This window comes from Cadophora gregata (genome assembly GCF_030347475.1).
Source record: "Cadophora gregata isolate MNR1 chromosome Unknown scaffold_14, whole genome shotgun sequence".
In the NCBI taxonomy this organism is placed as follows: domain Eukaryota; kingdom Fungi; phylum Ascomycota; class Leotiomycetes; order Helotiales; family Ploettnerulaceae; genus Cadophora; species Cadophora gregata.
This window is the reverse complement of record NW_026695937.1, coordinates 529,309-546,871: the sequence shown is the minus strand read 5'-3', so window position 1 is coordinate 546,871 and position 17,563 is coordinate 529,309. Positions and strand designations below refer to the sequence as shown.

The 17,563-nt window shown below is 43.6% G+C and overlaps 5 protein-coding genes across 6 annotated transcripts; 3 read left to right on the top strand and 2 right to left on the bottom strand.

Annotated features, from left to right (window-relative positions):
- Positions 1 to 1,606: 1,606 nt before the first annotated feature.
- PEP1_1 (Type I transmembrane sorting receptor) lies at positions 1,607 to 3,186 on the top strand (the record flags this gene model as incomplete). Its single annotated transcript, XM_058497619.1, has 4 exons — positions 1,607 to 1,947; positions 1,995 to 2,275; positions 2,532 to 2,675; positions 2,747 to 3,186. 4 exons carry the CDS (start codon positions 1,607 to 1,609, stop codon positions 3,184 to 3,186), a joined length of 1,206 nt encoding a protein of 401 aa, XP_058352345.1.
- A 367-nt stretch (positions 3,187 to 3,553) lies between these two features.
- ONS95_004263 (uncharacterized protein) lies at positions 3,554 to 5,583 on the bottom strand (the record flags this gene model as incomplete). Its single annotated transcript, XM_058497618.1, has 2 exons — positions 5,261 to 5,583; positions 3,554 to 5,216 (listed from the first exon to the last, which is right to left on the bottom strand). The coding sequence occupies exons 1-2, from the start codon at positions 5,428 to 5,430 to the stop codon at positions 3,554 to 3,556; spliced, it is 1,833 nt and encodes a 610-aa protein (XP_058352344.1). The 5' UTR covers positions 5,431 to 5,583.
- A 149-nt stretch (positions 5,584 to 5,732) lies between these two features.
- On the top strand, positions 5,733 to 8,358 carry HER2 (Trimeric GatFAB AmidoTransferase(AdT) complex subunit). The gene is made up of 2 exons (XM_058497617.1): positions 5,733 to 5,940; positions 6,005 to 8,358. Exons 1-2 carry the CDS (start codon positions 5,817 to 5,819, stop codon positions 8,011 to 8,013), a joined length of 2,133 nt encoding a protein of 710 aa, XP_058352343.1. The 5' UTR covers positions 5,733 to 5,816; the 3' UTR covers positions 8,014 to 8,358.
- Positions 8,359 to 8,659: 301 nt separating this feature from the next.
- Positions 8,660 to 10,222, bottom strand: ONS95_004261 (uncharacterized protein). Of its 2 annotated transcripts, XM_058497615.1 has the most exons (3): positions 9,623 to 10,222; positions 9,188 to 9,334; positions 8,660 to 9,131 (listed from the first exon to the last, which is right to left on the bottom strand). In XM_058497615.1, the coding sequence occupies exons 1-3, from the start codon at positions 9,686 to 9,688 to the stop codon at positions 8,787 to 8,789; spliced, it is 558 nt and encodes a 185-aa protein (XP_058352341.1). In that variant the 5' UTR covers positions 9,689 to 10,222; the 3' UTR covers positions 8,660 to 8,786. The 2 variants fall into 2 exon arrangements, with proteins under 2 accessions (XP_058352341.1, XP_058352342.1); XM_058497616.1 differs by lacking the exon at positions 9,623 to 10,222 and having other exon boundaries at positions 9,188 to 9,464.
- Positions 10,223 to 10,931: 709 nt separating this feature from the next.
- On the top strand, positions 10,932 to 11,609 carry ONS95_004260 (uncharacterized protein; the record flags this gene model as incomplete). The annotated part of the gene is made up of 1 exon (XM_058497614.1): positions 10,932 to 11,609. One exon carries the CDS (start codon positions 10,932 to 10,934, stop codon positions 11,607 to 11,609), a length of 678 nt encoding a protein of 225 aa, XP_058352340.1.
- Positions 11,610 to 17,563: the final 5,954 nt, after the last annotated feature.

Genomic DNA, 17,563 nt, shown 5'->3' with positions numbered 1-17,563 from the left:
AGCAAAAGCTGCCGATCTGCCTTGCCCAACTTCCTTCCTAAGTTGTCCCATGGCAATGAACTCCGATACCTAATACTTGATGCCTTCCTGGTCCGGCCAAGAAGCCGCGTTTTGCGAGTCAAATCATACCCGTGGGCGGTTTTTTCACGGTACAAGAAATGAGAGGGAGCCGAGGCTGTAGTACGGGCTCGCCCAGTTCGTACCTCAGATCAGGATCTTGACACGCTCCCTTTGCGAGATGGCAAACGGCATCTATAACACACTTGACAGGCTGTTTCGCTTCTACCTTGCTGCAAGTACCCGAGTGATAAACAGTATCGCATATCAGCCGACTCGTGGCCTTTGTTTCTGTTGTATGAGACATCTTCTAGTAGACATCTGATATCTGGTTGGATGCACGTTATGTCTGGAGGGCCTTTACTATTGCCCCCTTCATTAGCGCTCAATGCGCGAAATGGTGGTTATTGGTCCTTCTGCAAGCTCCTTCATTGGCAGGGTAATAAATCAGAGAGCGCCGCGGCGTCAGATTAGAAGCCGTTGTCGATCATGATCAGCCTCTACCGAACTGACAATTACACGCCAGGGTAGATACTGTAGGACCCTATCACAGGGCAACATGCCTGTTACGCCCACTGCAACTTTTCTTTGTACCACAGCTCCAACAACGCCCTCCTTCTCTCTGCGCTAAGCAGCGATGCGCGAAACCTGTCTTCCCGTCTCCTCCTATAAGTACCATCTCATTCGTGAAAATGTTTCATCCCCACACGCATCGTAAAGCTTATCTGTGCTTGGTAGATGCTTGTTGTCCTATCTTTGCCTCGGCCAGGACTGCATCGCCCTGTATTGCAATGCAATCAATTCGCGGGATGAATTGATCTTTTTACCTCGGACTAAAGTAATACAGCCCCAACCTTGTGCCTCGAGCCAGCTTCCACATCAAGATGAGGTACATGGCAATACCTCCACGCAAACACTTCCGTGGCTTCAAACACGCTTCTTGCCAGCAGCGTAGGGGGCTTGAACAGCCTCGCCTGAACCCCCTCCGGAATAGATTCATCTACTTCCACCTTCCTATCGTAGGCTAGCCTCCGGCTCTGCGGGATATGATAGAAGCTTAAACACTCCTTAGCTTTGTCTGTATTATCGGTATTCGGTGGCAATCCGGCAGTCAACCTCATCTTACTTGAGTTGGAAGCGGTGTTTCAAGGAGGGGCCATCCGGTGCACTTCAGTTGAACTGCTACCTCGCTTTCACACCAGCTGTCTAACCTTACCTACTTTCTCTGGATAAAAAGTTCAAACTCCAAACTCGTTTATCCCCGGAGCTGGTAAATATCAAAAGAACCCTGCCAATGACAGCTGCCATGCGATCAAGTCGATCCATGCACGGCGGGCAGATTAGAAGTCTTGATTGATGATTTGCTCCTCAATCTCATCGCCTGGGCTTGAGCCATCATGGTACTATCACTCGGGCTTTCGGAGCCGCCATGCGAGTGTGAGGATATAAAGGTCACAAGTTCCCCCTCTGTTACCTCAACCCCTCATCCCGGCCACCGTCATTCTTTCTTTCAGTCCTCCCTCCTTGCTTGTCAGCCCCAGAATCCAAGATGCTCTACCCTACTCTCTCAATTCTGGTCCTTGCTCTTGGAGCCTCAGCAGCTCCGGCACCAGCTCCAGGCGTCAATGTTGTGGGAAGCAAAGCTTTCTCTGCACCAGCTGTATACAATGCCAACTTCCACCGTAATGGCACAGCTGCCATGCTCAAAGCCTACGCCAAGCACAACTTAACTCCAACAAAGGAGATGCCAGCGGAGTTCCTAGCAGCTTTGCAGAAGCGTCAGGATGGATCAGCCACTGCTTTTCCTGCTGATGGCGTACAGTACCTCGTGACAACCTCCGTCGGGGGTCAACGTTTGGACCTGGACTTAGACACTGGCAGTGCTGAACTGTGAGTTTCATCTCCCACCAGCTTCCACTCTTCTGACGTTTCTCTAGATGGGTGTTCTCGTCCCAATTGGCAGCAAGTTCCAAAACTGGACATCACATCTATACCTCGTCACAGAGCAGCACTTACAAGGAACTGCCAGGGTATACTTGGGACATTACCTACGCTGATGGTTCTGGCGCGAGCGGAAACGTGGGCACCGATACTGTCAAGATCGGTGGAACTACTGTTACTGGCCAGGCTATCCAATTGGCCAAGCAGGTTTCGTCCGCTTTTGTGTCATATACTGCTGATGGACTTGTTGGACTTGCATTCAATAGTCTCAATACTGGTAGGTCTCTCATTTCGTTCCGCCTATGTCTGAGCATTTATGTTCCCAAGCATAATGAACCTAGACGTTCCCAAACTCGTTCAAAACGCTAGGAAATTTGACTGTCCTAGGAACTATCCGGACATTTGGATGTTTTGGCTGCCCTGGCATGCTCCAGCTCATCCAGATAATTCATATGTCCTTGAATTGTCATGACATTTCGCGTTCTCAATGTCAGAAAATCTTCTACCCTGCACCTCGCTGACATGATCAACAGTCTCCCCTGTCCAACAAAAGACCTTCTTCGATAACGCCAAAAGGTCCTTGAAAGCCCCTCTCTTCGTTGCCCATCTTCCCCGCCAAGCCAGCGGTTCCTTCGACTTTGGCTACATCGACGCATCCAAGCACAGCGGCACAGTCCGTAAGCCCTCTCCCTCTCTTCCAGTTTCAAATTTATTATTCATCAACAACCGAACTAACCTCCACCTCCAGAATACGCCACCGTAGATTCCTCGGGCGGCTTCTGGGAATTCCCCTCCACATCCTTCAAGGTCGGTTCCACCGTCCACCCCCAATCAGGCTTCACCGCCATCGCCGACACAGGAACCACCCTCCTCCTCACCGGCGATACCGCCGTCGACACCTACTACGCATCCGTACCCGGAGCCCAGTACTCCTCCTCTCAAGGCGGGTACATCTTCCCCTGCAGCGCCACCCTGCCCAGCTTTAGCGTCCGCATCGGCAGCACGGCGTACGCTACTATTCCTGGCAGTTTGATGAGCTTTGGAAGTGCGGGGGGATCGAGTTGTTTTGGGAGCTTGCAGAGTGCTGGGCGTGGGACCCAGAATGTTTATGGGGATGTTCTCTTTAATGCGTATTTGGGCGTGTTTGATGCTAGTGTGCCGAGGTTTGGGTTTGCACCTATTGCATAGAGGGGGAAAGGGGAGAAAATTAGAGCAAATGGGAAGAGGAGGAAGGGATAGGTGGGTGATGATGGATGCATGCATTTGCCTTACTACAAAGTAAGAGTTTCTAGAGTACGGAGGTGCACTTGCTGTGATGATTATACGACATTTGAAAGTCTGTCCGAATCTCAAGAACAAAATAAAATATCAAAGTCTAAACATGCAAAAGAGTAGCTCGAATTTAGCGAGAACGTAATGTAAGCCGCATCTGTCTTATGCAGGAGGTATCAACCAATTCATCAACCATGACCAACGCCAATGCATCTGTTCCCATGTCAATCTAATCCCTCCACCCAAACCCAGAGCACAACTACAACTACAAATATACAGCCCCCTAACAATCCTGCCCCCAATTCTTCTTAATCCATCCAGCCATCATATCCGTCAGCGTCTCGTCACTATAAACCTCCACATCATCACTCGTATACCCCTCACCAGAAAACTGCAACGCCAGCAGAACCCACGGCTGGATGAAATCAACAAACACGACATCCACCTTTTCAGGGTCGCCTGATGCGGGGAATGAAATCGGGCTCTGGATGCAGTTGGGGACTTGATAGAAGGATATAGGCGCGTGGAGAGTATCGTCTCCGTCGCCGCCGCCATCGTCTTTCGTTGTGTAGCCGGGAATGAGATCAGGTGAGGTGGAGGAGAGAAGTGGAGCTTGAGCGGAGTCGGAAGTGTAGACATCCTGTGCTGAATGGGTAGGAGCGATGACATCGGTGAGGATTGACAACTGTTCAGGCGGAGCTAACTGTGAGGTATGGAGACCAGAAGTGGAAAAGATAGGCCCATTGTTGTTGAGGAGTTTGAGAAGACCCTTTGCTGATTTGTAGGGGACGTCTTTGATGTAGTTGAGTTTGCTGACGAATGGGGAGATGATGTATGTTGTATCGCGAGAGAAACTTCCTTTGAAAATATCGAATCTCATGGCGCCGCTGTTGGTGATAGCCAGGGTGGGGACACCTTTTCGCTCTTTGCTGACAACGATGTCGGGCATGACTTCGTTCTCTAGCCAGGTGAGAAGACTATCATTGCTGGGATATGGAGCTCTGTTGAGCCAGAGGTCTTTTGGTGCGCAGCCATAGTTGTAATCTAGCTTCAACGATTTTCTGGCTTCGTGGATGAAGCCCGATACATTTTTGCCGTGCTCGGTTGGGAAAGTTGACTCGTTTAAGCCGGTGTGGTAATAGTAGCCGTACAGATTGTTGTCGATGTATCTTCGCTGCACATTGTAGCTGGCTTCTTTCTCAACTTCCTTGGGGTTCTTGTTCTTCCCCTTCCCCTTAATTCCATCAATAGAGAGCCACCCGATGGTCTCCATATACCTTCCACTCTGTAAGCCATATGCCTTGGAATCGTATTTTGTGAAGTCTCGAATATGACTGTGACCCCCGAAGAATTGGATAGGTGTATCCCATTTTTGGCTTCTGATCGCCTTATAAATCGCCTTGTATTCTGGTCCACGAGGAGTGACGTGACCTGCAACCAAGAACAAATCCACATCCTCTCTAATAGCATCTTGAAACCATTTCTCTTCGATCGTCTTTTCCACCGGCTGTACGACAGTATTGTTTGCATTTCCAGTAAAATCAAACAAGAACCCAAAGGCAAGAACTCTTATACCTTGGTTCTTGGTGGTGAACTTGCGAAAACGTTGTGCCATTGGAATTGCCTGTCCGGTCTTCGGGTTTATATAATCCAAATTTGATGCCAAATAATTCCCCTTGAAGTTTGGCACGGTCTTCTCGTACTCTCTCTGAGCAGCATCTGCCTGGTATAATTCGTGATTTCCTGTAGACAGCACATCGATAGTCTGTTCTTTGAAGATATCGTAGGTATATTCTCCCTTCGGGTCTGAAGCATCGTAGAGTCCGTTTCCTTCTATCCGATCGCCTGTATCGATAAGAAGAACATCAACTCCCATATCGTCTGCCTTCCTACGCATCCGGTCCGCGAAAGAGATATAGTCGCCCCAGTCGGCTGAGTATTGTGGTCTAATTTGTGTTAGATGGGAATTTGGTGGTTGCCTGAAACCTACTCTTGAAGGTGCCCTGCATGCCAGCCATGAGTATCGGTGGTTTGCAAGAAGTTTAACTGGCCCCATGGCAAGTCCCTCATGGGTGCTGCCACGGGCTTTGGAGCCGACGGCTGCTCAGCAGCAGCAAGTGAGCCCAGGACAGAGGTCCATGTCAACAAGTGTTTCATCATCTTTGTTGATGTTGGGACTGCTGTGGAAGAGGCAAGTCTCACAGAAGGCTGCTCCTGGAAGAAGTGTCTGAGAAATATCTTGTCGTCCCAAACCGAGACCCTAGTAAACAAAACAACAGGAGAAACAGGCACATGGACTTGCTGAGTGTGGTTTACGTGGCTGGGTTCTGCAGGTGAGGCTGAAGCCTGATCATGCACTACGACGTCTCTGATAAGATAGCACGGACCACGTTGATCCTTGTCGTTACTCTAGACGGATTAAAGCTTATCCGTCAAGCTACATTTGAGCAATGTCGATTTCTCGTCAGTTTCCAAACAGCATTATCTTGGACTGATGACAACGCGCGGCAGCCCGGGCATACACACGTATCTTCTCATGGGGCCAGATGAAGATCATCCGGAAAGTGTACACGCCCCCGCTCGCTGCGAAAGCTGAGCGTCCCGCTCTCAATGTATTTATTACAACATGTGGTCGATTCCTACCGGTGCCGCTGCCGAAAGCCTGGATAGGTAGGAAATTCTTTGGATGTTTTCCGTACTCTGCGGAAATGAAGGTCTAACATATTCCATTTAGGCAAGCCAGTTCTTGTCGCTGTGAAAGATAACATCACTACTCAAGGCTCCCGAACAACATGCGCATCAGCCATCCTCAAACGACACAAAAGTCCTTTCCCTGCCGAGGTGGTTCGCAGGTTACAGAGTGGGAGGCAAAGTGTGGCCATTATAGGGAAGACTAATATGGACGAGTTTGGCATGGGCTCTCACTCGACTAAGTCGTTCTTTTCTGCGGTCCAGAACAAGAGCCCTCTCCATGATCACTCTGTTGGTGGAAGCTCAGGTGGAAGCGCAGTAGCAGTAGCAACGGACCAGTGCTTAGCTGCCCTGGGAACAGACACTGGAGGCTCAGTACGGCTCCCTGCGGCGTATACGGGAATTGTGGGCTTCAAGCCATCATACGGAATGGTCTCTCGATGGGGTGTGATTCCATATGCCAATTCTTTGGATACTGTGGGGTTGCTTGCGTCTGATGTGAAGTTGACGAGAAATGCCTTTCGTTTAATCAACCGATTTGACCCGAAAGATCCCACTTCGATCACGGAAGCTTCTCGCACGCGGATGGAGGAAAAGCGAGTGATGGATGTGAACGAGACATATCACAGACATGTCCGAGCCGGCGAAGTCGATACGAGTAAGAGCCAGGCCGCCTTTCCATACCAAAAAATCGGCGTACCTCTAGAGTACAATATCGCGGAACTAGATCCCGCCATACGAGAAGCATGGCAGAGGGCGTTGCAGCTCTTCCAAGACAACGGCGCAACAATTGTGCCGGTTTCTCTGCCGAACACCAAACATGCGCTTTCAGCATACTATGTTTTGGCGCCAGCGGAAGCAGCTTCAAATTTGTCAAAGTATGATGGAGTGAGATACGGAAGTCGATCGGGCGCAAACGATGGAGAAGGAGATGTTTTGTATTCCAATACCCGGGGAGCAGGGTTTGGTGATGAGGTAAAGAGACGCATTCTGCTTGGCGCGTATACACTCAGCTCGGAAGCGATCGACAATTACTTTATCAAGGCTCAGAAAGTCCGTAGATTGGTTCAGCGAGACTTCGATCAGGTATTTGCTATCTCGAATCCACTACGACCAGCGGAACAGTTCGATCTGAGCAATCTGGACGAATCTATCAAGCTTGATGACAAACATGGACCGGCTCAGGTAGATTTTATCGTTTGCCCTACTGCTCCTACGCTCCCGCCGACACAAAAGGCAGTGATGGAGGAAAGCCCTGTCAACACCTATATGAACGATGTCTTTACGGTTCCCGCAAGTTTGGCAGGTCTTCCTGCCATTAGCATACCATTTCCAATTATGGATGAGTATAAAATAGCGGGAAGGCCCAATTTTACTGCGATTCAGATGATCGGTCAGTATTCTGACGACGATCGAGTCCTCGGCGCCGCCAAAAGGCTAGAGCAGCTTATCCAAGCTACTACTGCTACAGCGCCAGCAAAGAAACCGCTCATCAAGTTCCACCACTGGGAAAGAAGAAAACATCAAGTCCGACCGAAAGTCAGAAAAGTAATGTCTGTGGAGCTTCCAACGGGAGGGAAAACACGGTTGAGGGTAGAAAATTGGAAAGCGAAACAGCGGCAAAAGAAGGATGCGAAAGCCATGGTACCGGAGGCAGTGGAGGCCGAAGCGAAACGAGCCGATGAGATATTTGAGGATGCGTTGAAGACATGGGAAACCCTTAAACCTCAATCAATTGACACGCAAAAGTCGTCGGATATCACGCATAGTGGGAAGCCGGATCTGGACAAGACAAACGAGGTGGAATTTCATGTTACTTTCAGCTCCCGGGAAAACTCGATGTCGTCCAAGAAACCTATAACTTCTGAAGCAGCCAAGGCAGATCTTGATACGTCCTTCGATACCTGGGACTCGAAGAAGGAGAAAAGCCAAGAGAAGGGAATGGAAGAGCAGAGACCTGCGGACCCAAAGGAAGAGAGGAGTCAGAATCGTGAAGGTCAGGAGCCTGCGACGAGGGATGACAAAGCTGGTGAAAAGGGATATTACGACTGAACGTCAAAATCTTCGCCGCTATCGCTGTACAATCCGCAGCGACAATTCTGTAGGTGGGGCGGAACCACGCTTTCCGATTTCATCCAACCGTGGAATATGCATCAAGCATGCCTAGTATGGAGATTTTGACGAAGCCAAATTCAGGACCAAATCTCTAGTCCTTCTACCTGAATCGACTGTCCCTGATCTGCCGCCACGTCAGCCACTTCAGTGTAATATTACAATTTGTAGATACCCGCTCATGTAATTATAGATTGTACATCACAGATCTTCAAGTTCCTTGTCTCATACATCAGCGAAGAAAACCTCCGTTTAGATATCTACCAAATATACTCCAAAAGTACTTTAAGCGAACATTCCTAGTCTTTCTACTTCGCCTGATCAACCTCACCTCACTCTACTCCACCCTATCATCCTACCACCAAGTTGTCAACTTACATCCCACGCTCACCCACACACTCACTCAAACTTCATCACAAACCCAAACCACACCTTACACCCAATCCACTTCACCCCCCTCCCCCTATCCACCACTCCTTTTCCCTCTCCCTCTCTCCCCTCCAAATCCCCCTCCCTAACCTCCCTCTCCCTCACCTCCCCCACAACCCTCCCACCCCACTTTCTCCCCTCCTCAACCACCTCCCCAACCTCATACACAAAACTCTCTCCTTGCACTTTCACCTCCTCCCTCCCTCCTCCCTCGCCTTCTACCACACTACTTATAAACCCCGCTTGACTACGCCGTCCCATCTCAGCGTGCATGTTGGTTAGAACTAGCACGCCACCGTGGGGTTTGAGAAGGGTTTTGACGGTGTGGAAGAATGTTGGGAGGGGGAGGTGTTCGAGCACGAGGGTGCTGAGGAGGAGGTCTGCTGTGCTGGAGAGAGAGGGGATGGAGGAGGGGGAGGGGAGAGGGCGTTGAAGGGGTGGAATGTGAGGTTTGATTTGGGGCTAGGAAAGGTGGTGGATTGGGAGGAGAGGATCGAGGAGCAGCGGGTTCGAGCGATGGATAGCATGGCGGGACTTAGGTCTAGGGCATTGGTTGTGTGGATATGAACCTGACCTAGTTCGGGAGAGGAGGGCGTGAACGGTGGGAGGAGGAGTTTGGATGTATTAAGCTGTACAGAGTGTCAATTTCATAGCATTGAAAAGGCAATGATGTTTGTTTACTTACTCCTGTACCGCAGCCGAGTTCGGTTATAGTCAGGGCTTGGGAAGGAGACGGGAGTTGTGCGTGAGCGGTTTGGAGACCGAGTGTGAGGAGAGATGCGATCATGAGGTCGTCTATGGCTTGGAGGATGTTATTGTCTGTGTCGTAGACCTGTAGAGCTATGTATGAGCGAGTCTTTGGAAGAGGGATATTGACTCGGTTAAGCAGTTGCATGGGTAAGATCTCGATGATGTGAGAAATGTGTACAGTGGGGGTTCAAAGCATAGATTAGATGAATAGGATATCTATTCATATGATATCAAAAGGATCCCAAACTATGTTAACATTCAAGCAGTTTTACGAACACATGAAGAGACAGTGAAACGCCTTCTTCGACAATGGAGTAGAAGCATTTCGGATGAAGAAACAAACCATAAGATGACTTGATTGTAAACCCACCTTTGCCCAACGGTTGTACAACTCAGCAGTACTAACTGATTCGATCTGGCGGGGCAGAGTTGCCATTGTGAGCGACTTGTTTGCTGTCTAGGAAAACTGGTACAAGGGACTCCTTGGGGAAAGTCAAAGTCTGTTGTCTTAAAGTGGGATTAACAGATTCGAGATGGTGGTTTGTTTTCTAACTGAAAAAACATAATGCTGAATGAAGATATAACTACTTTCTATAAAGTTACCGTAAAGTGACTCATTCATGCATGCCTGAAGTTCACCTACTACCATCTAAGTACAGACTTTGGCGATCACCAGTGAGTCCTTTCTAGAATCAGAGACTTGATTGGGTTAGCGTGTATAGTCGAAAGTTAAATTAACCTTTCTTCTTGACAGGTATAATAATCGGACATAATTGCCATATTGAACCCTTCTGTAACCCCTCCTGTTGCTTCCATCTGGGATGACCCCTATTCGATCTACGCGTGATGCTAACTTTACCCCTTTCTTGACATCCGAGGTTGGAACACAGCATCATCATCAGAAGAGATATCTACAACACACTTTCCTGGTATAATTTGGAATCATATAGCGAACTCCAATGATAGAAGGTCGTTGTAATTGAAATAAAGCCATGAACATCAAACACGACTTTATCTGATATCCGTCGCTTTGACCCCTGAGCCCCTCTTTCCGTTTGGTCATCTGGGTGCTCCGCTGTTGGAAAGAGGCGTGATTGGCTGTCGCCAAGCAGAGCTGGTGGATGTGGGGATCCCTTACTCGATTGTGAATGGACCAGAGAAGCAAAGACCAAACGAAACGAATTGACTGCGGGATCCAAGAACAAATCCCCGGCGCAGACAGCTCGTATGCGATCTTTTGTGGCCAATTCTTCCTGAGACTCATGGAAACTTGATCTAGACATTTCTTCTTGATCTACTACTTCTTTCTGCCCTACCCTGCTCTGCTACAATTCAATAATCACCTTCGAGTCAAAGATAACAACGAAAGTACCCACCAGCAAAAGCAAAACACACCCTTCCAACTAGGTGATTCGGGCCTCTGCTGCGTACCCTTCCCTCCTCTCATCTCACTCGCAATTTACGAATAACCCCGGAAAGGCAATAACCACGTCGAGCACGAGCCAAGCTTTCTGGAAACCCAAATCGAACACTTCCTCTCTCAAAGTTCTTCCGGTCTTCCTTCACGTTGCAGAAGTTCTTCCAACCGACGGACCTGAGCTTCCTCACCTCGGGGCGCTGGCATTCCACCGCCTTGATTGTCAATCTAAGAAAAAGAATCCCTTACTGCTTTCACAACTATGCCGGCCACCAACGGCAAGCCTTCAATAGGGCGATTCGAGCTTCCGCAGCTGACACCCATAAACTACTCCCTCACGGACGGCACCGGCATTCCTCCACCACCAGATTCCCCAGTCGAAGAATCTGTACCTGCATCCGTAGCGAAAGACGCAGGCGCTGCAGCATCGGAGGATTCAGCGACGAAAACGAACGGTAGCCAATCCGCGACACCCACGAACAACAATGGAAATGGCGCAGCGTACGACGGTCGCGGTCGACCGAATACCATCGACGAGCCTCCTATGAGCCCAGCATCGTCCACGAGGCAAGGCAGCATACGCAGGTTCCTGTCGCGGAAGTCCCTCAATACAAACTATACCAACGGCACAAATACCAATGCGTCGCAGGAGGATCTGGCGGGCGGAGCGGTGCGGCCGGAGAGCGCCATGAGCTTTGCGAGTCAGAGGCCCAGCCTGGCGAAGAAAAAGAGTGGGAGTTGGTTCAGGCGCTTGGGGAGCTCGAATGGAAGCAAAAGGACGAGTATCATATATGAAGATAAGAAACCTGCTCCTGCGCCGCCCGTCAAGAAAGGACCTCCTCCGCCGAAACTACCAGAGTTGAATCAATTGAAGGCGAAGATTGGGGATAATGATGAGGGTAGTTTGGGCGGGGAGGATATGTTCAAGAATATCAAGTAGGAGGTGGAGGGTGAATAGGTATTGGTTGGATACTGCTACGCGATCAATGGCTGGATGCTGGAACGGTCACCAAAGGCTGGCATGGCTCACGACTACGATGATCGATTCGGAGAGGAGAGAATTTGAGACGGACAGAGAGGGAGAGAGCGAGCGAGAGAAAAGATCGAGATACCCGGCTCGGAACGAGCAAGCACTATCGCTCTTTATTTTGTAATGTTTCATTATGGTTGAGCGCCTGGACCTATTGTATCGGTATTGTGTGAGTCTCTGTATGTTCGGTATGATATCTCCACCTGGTAATTCTTTGCCTTCTTTCTAGGGCTTGGTGATGCCTTAAGCAGGCAGCCAATTTGTAATTCTTTGACCTCGGAGGGATGGACAAAATCGGAGGCTTTGAAAGAGGGAGAGGACGGTTCGCTTCTATATACTAGGGGGTTTACAAAAATTCATTTGTTCAGTATGTGAGTTCTGGTATGAAAATACACATAGCCAGGGAGACCTCGGTTTACTCGTTCTTTGCAGTATGTTCAAGACTGTCCATCAAATTGAAAGAGCGAGATTTCATATTCATATTATATCTTGCAGAATGTCACCTGCAAGCACATACTCAATATTTATCATGTCTACACCAGAATCCACTAACAAGGTATTATCCATATGACCTGTACCAAAGCCTTCCTTCCCCAGACTTCGATAAAGCTTCCAGAACACAATCCACTCCACGAAACCCCTGAACCTGAACATCAAACAAGTCCCCTTCTTATCCCCCTGCGAAGGTCACACAACAATCAACCCAATCCAAAATAAGCACAAAAAACTGACATCACAGATCAAAAATCTGCCGCTTTGTCACGGCAGTTCAACACAGAAACGGAAACTAAACTCCACCCCCTCCAAAAGCCATGCAAATCATCAAAGCAGAGCACACAAGCATCCGTCCCGATGTAAAAGAATTGCCATAGTCCCAAGCCACGTGCATTGACCCCTGCAGCCACAGCGTTGAGCTGAAGCTCAGCTCCGGGAACGCTAGTACTGTTAGAAATATAGGGATTGTAGGCGTAGACTTAGTACTATAGGCCGTACTACTAAGTACGCTACCCCTTTATATAGGAGATTCTCTCTCTCTATAGTAGCTCCTTATATAACTATAATTCTAATATAGTAGTAATTCGAATCGATTATAAAAGACCTTAAAACTTTATTTTTATTAAGATCTCTATTTTATTAACTCTTAGTATATCTACTACTACGCTATAATATTATCCTAATTAAAAGCACTAATTCCTATTATTACTAAAGCTTTAAAAGGTAAAACTCTACTAGAGTTTAATAACTTCTTTAAATAAAAGCTTAAGACTAAATAAGAATTAGCTAGAGCTAGAGTTTTTTATTATATTCTTACTATAGTTAGTATACTAAATAGTATTAATTAGTAGAATACTTATACTAAGAAAAAGAAAAAAGCTTTTAAAATAGTTATTAACTTAATCTCTAAGCTCTTCTTTTTTAAGTATAGAGATATTATTAAATTAAATAATACTAAGCTTCTCTAAGAAGCTATTTATACTAATAAAAGTAAAGTAGTTTAAGAGAGTCTTACTTTTATTAATATAAAAGATGATTTCTTTAAGATAAAGTTTATCTTAAGGGAGGAAATACTTTAGAACTATATTATAAGGCTCTTACTATCACGGACCACCTAGGAGCCTAAGGACTCTTAGGCAGGAGGAGCTAGGAGACTATAGGCTTAGAGAGACACCGGCTCCTAGAAGAAGTCTTCTAGGAGGTAAGGGCTCCTAGGAGAACTCCTCCCCTAGGATTTTATAGTACTATAGTAGCTACGTATATTATATAACTTAAGGTATTATAGTTAAAGGACACGGGTTCTAGCGACTAATATCATGTGATAAATCTCTAGATCCCCGGATCCTATAGTAAAGGAAAGGATCTAGGGATCTACGGATCTATACTAAAAGGATCTATAGGAACAAGGGTTCTATATAAGACTAGTATATCTACTATTAGATAGAAGCTTTATACTTAACTTCAAATAGTATTCTAATACTTAGTAACTATCTTCCTATCTATATAAGACACATACCTCTTAATTATTAAAGATTAACTATATCTTTCTATATTTATAATAAGTAAATACCGGACTATTATACTTTAAGTACCCTCTTATTAGAAGTACTGACTTACGAAGATAATATATTCTCTATTAAAGGATTATTATCGAATAATAACCCGGCTCCTACTAAGGTCTTCGATATAAAGAATATACCTAAGATCGCTACTCTAGATCTCTATAGTAGAGACTGATCTAAACTTAGAGTATACCTTACGTAAGTTAAGCTCTATATAAGCTTTAATAGTTATTAGTTTACTACAGATACTAATAAAGTCCTTTAAGCTTTATTCTTTCTTTAAGAATCTACTTTTAATTAGATTAAGATCTTTCTCTCGGATTATATTTAAAACTGAACTAAGGATAGAAGAGTCTCTATAGTAATAACTAAGGAATCCTAAAGGATCTTTATAACCTTTAAAGGTTTCGAATATAAGATTAACTATATTTTCAGTAATATTAATTAGAACTGTACTATTAAGCGGAATATCTAGAACCTAAAGTAAGTCAGGTTAGTAACTACGTATACTACTACTTTCTAGTAGTTCGCTAATTAAACTAGCTAGAATAATAATACCCTTCGAGTATAGTACTATAAGGGGTTAAAGGACAGAGTAAAAGATAAGATAGTAAGATCGGACACGCTTACTAGTTTATAAGAACTTATTAAAATAGCTATTAAGATTAATAACTGAAATTACGAAAGAGTACTTAAGAAAAAGAGCTAATACTACTTTAGAATATATATATATACTAAGGAAAAGGGAATAATAATAAGAAACTATTTATCGTGCACCTGGCGTACCTGAGGCACTCCCTAAGGCGCTCTAGCTAACTAGAGGCTACTTATATAACTAGAACTCCTGGAGCTTCCCCTTATAAAGGAGCTCTAGAATACCTTAATAAATTAAGACTTTTATACTATATAAAGCTCCTCCCTATAGTACACGATAGTTAAGAGCTATATTCGCTTGTTTAAGCTACTATACGAGTATACTACGTAGTATAGGTAGAGTTATAGGTAGTATTAAGAGATACTTATATTACTACTTAAAGAACTCCTTTAAATACCTCCCTGAACTTCCTGAAATACTCTCGATACTATTAGTTCTATAGAAAGCCTCTCTGATATATTAATATACTTTTAAGACGAGTTAATTAAATATAAGGGCGATACTCTCGATTAGAGAAAGTAGTAGCCTTAGTAGTAGATAACTTTCTAGTACTATACTAAACTTAAAGGAATCTAGAGATTTATTAACCTTAATACTAACGATATTAGAAATATTATTAAGTAATAACTGAATCTCCTTAATATTAATAATTTTATATAAGAGAAGATAAATAGTCGCCTTAGTAAGTAGATAATATTATTAATATAAGCTGACCTAGATTTACTAGCGAAATAGAACGCTGCTACTACTAAGGAAAGAGAAAGTATAATAGAACCGCTAGTGTCTATAAGTAAGCCCTTAGAAGCTAAGTTTAAAGATATTAAAGTACTCTAAGAAGCTTAAATAAGAGAGTACTTGAATAAGCTAGCTAAATAGATAGCGCTTAATAACTATATTCAGAACCTCTTTAACTAAGTAAATAGTACTATTAGCTAGTCTATTCTAACTAATATAATTAATAATAATACAGCTAAGGGTACCGCAGGACTATAAGCGCTAGTCAGGTCTATTAAGCGTGATATAGTACTTTTAGATATAGCGGTACTAACTTCTATTATTTCAGACTACACTGATATACTTAGCTTACTAATATAATAAGATAAGAAGTTGTGAATTAAACCTTGTACATAGTATAAGCTATAGTAAAAGAACTTCTATCTTACGAGAACGTATAATATTCCTGATATATAAGAAGTACGTAGTATACGAGCTTTCTTAAATATAGTATTAGTTTAGTTAGAGACTTAAGCTACTTAAGCACTCGCTAATATTATAAGAGATAACACTTTAGGATAATAATATAGTATAATACTAGAGGAGTATAGTCTAGCGTTTATAGTGAATATAGAAGAGTACTACCGGAATAGAGGTAAGGGAGCTAATAGTTTCTATACTATACTAATACTAAGTAGTTATTCTAATATAAGAAGCTCGCAAGATTATTCCGAAAGCTCTCGGAATCGCTCCTATTTAAATTAAGGAGATAAGAAGATTAACTACCTTTACGGAATTAGATATTAATACTCTTTAATTAAGTACTAAAAGCTCTAGTTCACTCACGATAGCTTTTAAGCTAATAGTATAAGATTCCATCTAAATAATAAGTAAATTAAGAGGATTCGTGAAGTAGCTTAAATACCTAAGTATATAAAACTACGCTAAGAGATCTCGAAGGAAGGTTAGACTATTATCCCAGTTATATAAATCACTAGAAAGAAGTCTAGTAAAGACTAAGACTTATTATCTTAGTATACTAAAAGGAAGTACCCCGGAAATATTAATATAGCTACTATTAATTTAAAGCTCTTAGACCTTAAAGAGATACTTAGAATCTATACCGCGGACTTTATTAATATCTCTTATATACTATTAGAGAGTACCTTAGTAAATAACTATAGCGCTTAGTACCTAGTAAACTATAAGAGTAAGCTAGTTCCAGGCTCCTTTAAGCGATCTACTAATAATAACTACATAGAAGCTAGTATATAATAAATTCTAGTTATTAGCAAGGGAAAGTAAGTATTTAAGAACTTATTAGCTAAGCTGAACAATCTGAATACTTAAGACTTATTACTTAATAATATCGCTATAGTCTGTGATTTCTATATTAATATTATCTTAAAGGCGTTACTAAAAGATACTAAGCTATAGTACTTAAGGAAAGATACTACTTTATAATATAAGGAGGTTCAGATAAGTGTAATTATTAGATAGCTAGTTCGAAAGTTCAACTTAACTTTCTTTAAATATAAGCTTTTTAGATACTCTTATCGCTCCTATAACCTAGTAACTTTAATATATACGCTTATTATAATATACCTAACTCTAAGTTATAGCTTAAATAAGTAAGGTTTCTAATTATTATATTAACTACTTAAAAAGCGTTCTATAACTCCGTAACTATAGCACTTATGTACTAGCTATTTAGGAGAGAGTACTCTATAAGCGCTACTTAAAGCAGGGAGAGGTATATAATTCGATAGAGTATTAAGAATCTAGTATAAAGATTATACTATTATATACGCTAGAAACGTTATATTAAGATAAGAGTTAAAGAATAAGGTAACTAAGCTATTCTACTAAATCCTCTAGGACTTATTCGACTTTAATATAGGTTATAATAATACTTACTAGCTACTTATTATTAAGGATAAGTATAGTAGGAAGCTCTTTAGCTATATATTACTAAGTAAGTTAGCTAGCCATATTATACTAGTCCTAAAGAACTTCGAGCGTTAGACTAAACATTAATATAAACTATTAGTCTATATTATTTAGTATAATAATAATACCTCAGTTATAGCTATTTAAGGCATATTAAGGTATAAGGAATAGACTATAAGAGAAGGGATAGAGGTAGAGAATCTCTTGTTATATACTAAGGAACCTGTAAGTAGTGCTAAGCGTGTAAGATAAGAGATTATTAATAAATCTATTAAGATACGCGTTTAGATAAACCTACCGGAGAAGCTTTACTTAGAGGTATATTATACAGTAATCTACTTTTATAATATAAGTCCTTTTACACGCTAAGAGATAAGGAGTCTCAACTAAGTACTCTAGGAATAGTTTCGGAACTACTTTTAGTAGTATAATCCACTAATAGTAAAGAAACTCTTAATAGACCTAAGACTTAATTAGAGTAGAGTATA

Bases quoted from the DNA above. Each gene is read 5' to 3' on its own strand.
- HER2 (XM_058497617.1), top strand. From the start codon at position 5,817: ATGAAGATCATCCGGAAAGTGTACACGCCCCCGCTCGCTGCGAAAGCT. The intron at 5,941-6,004 runs GTAGGAAATTCT...TATTCCATTTAG, and splicing joins GCTGCCGAAAGCCTGGATAG to GCAAGCCAGTTCTTGTCGCT.
- ONS95_004261 (XM_058497615.1), bottom strand. From the start codon at position 9,688: ATGGCAACTCTGCCCCGCCAGATCGAATCAGTTAGTACTGCTGAGTTG. The intron at 9,335-9,622 runs GTGGGTTTACAA...ATAGCTCTACAG, and splicing joins TGTACAACCGTTGGGCAAAG to GTCTACGACACAGACAATAA. The intron at 9,132-9,187 runs GTAAGTAAACAA...CACTCTGTACAG, and splicing joins AACTCGGCTGCGGTACAGGA to CTTAATACATCCAAACTCCT.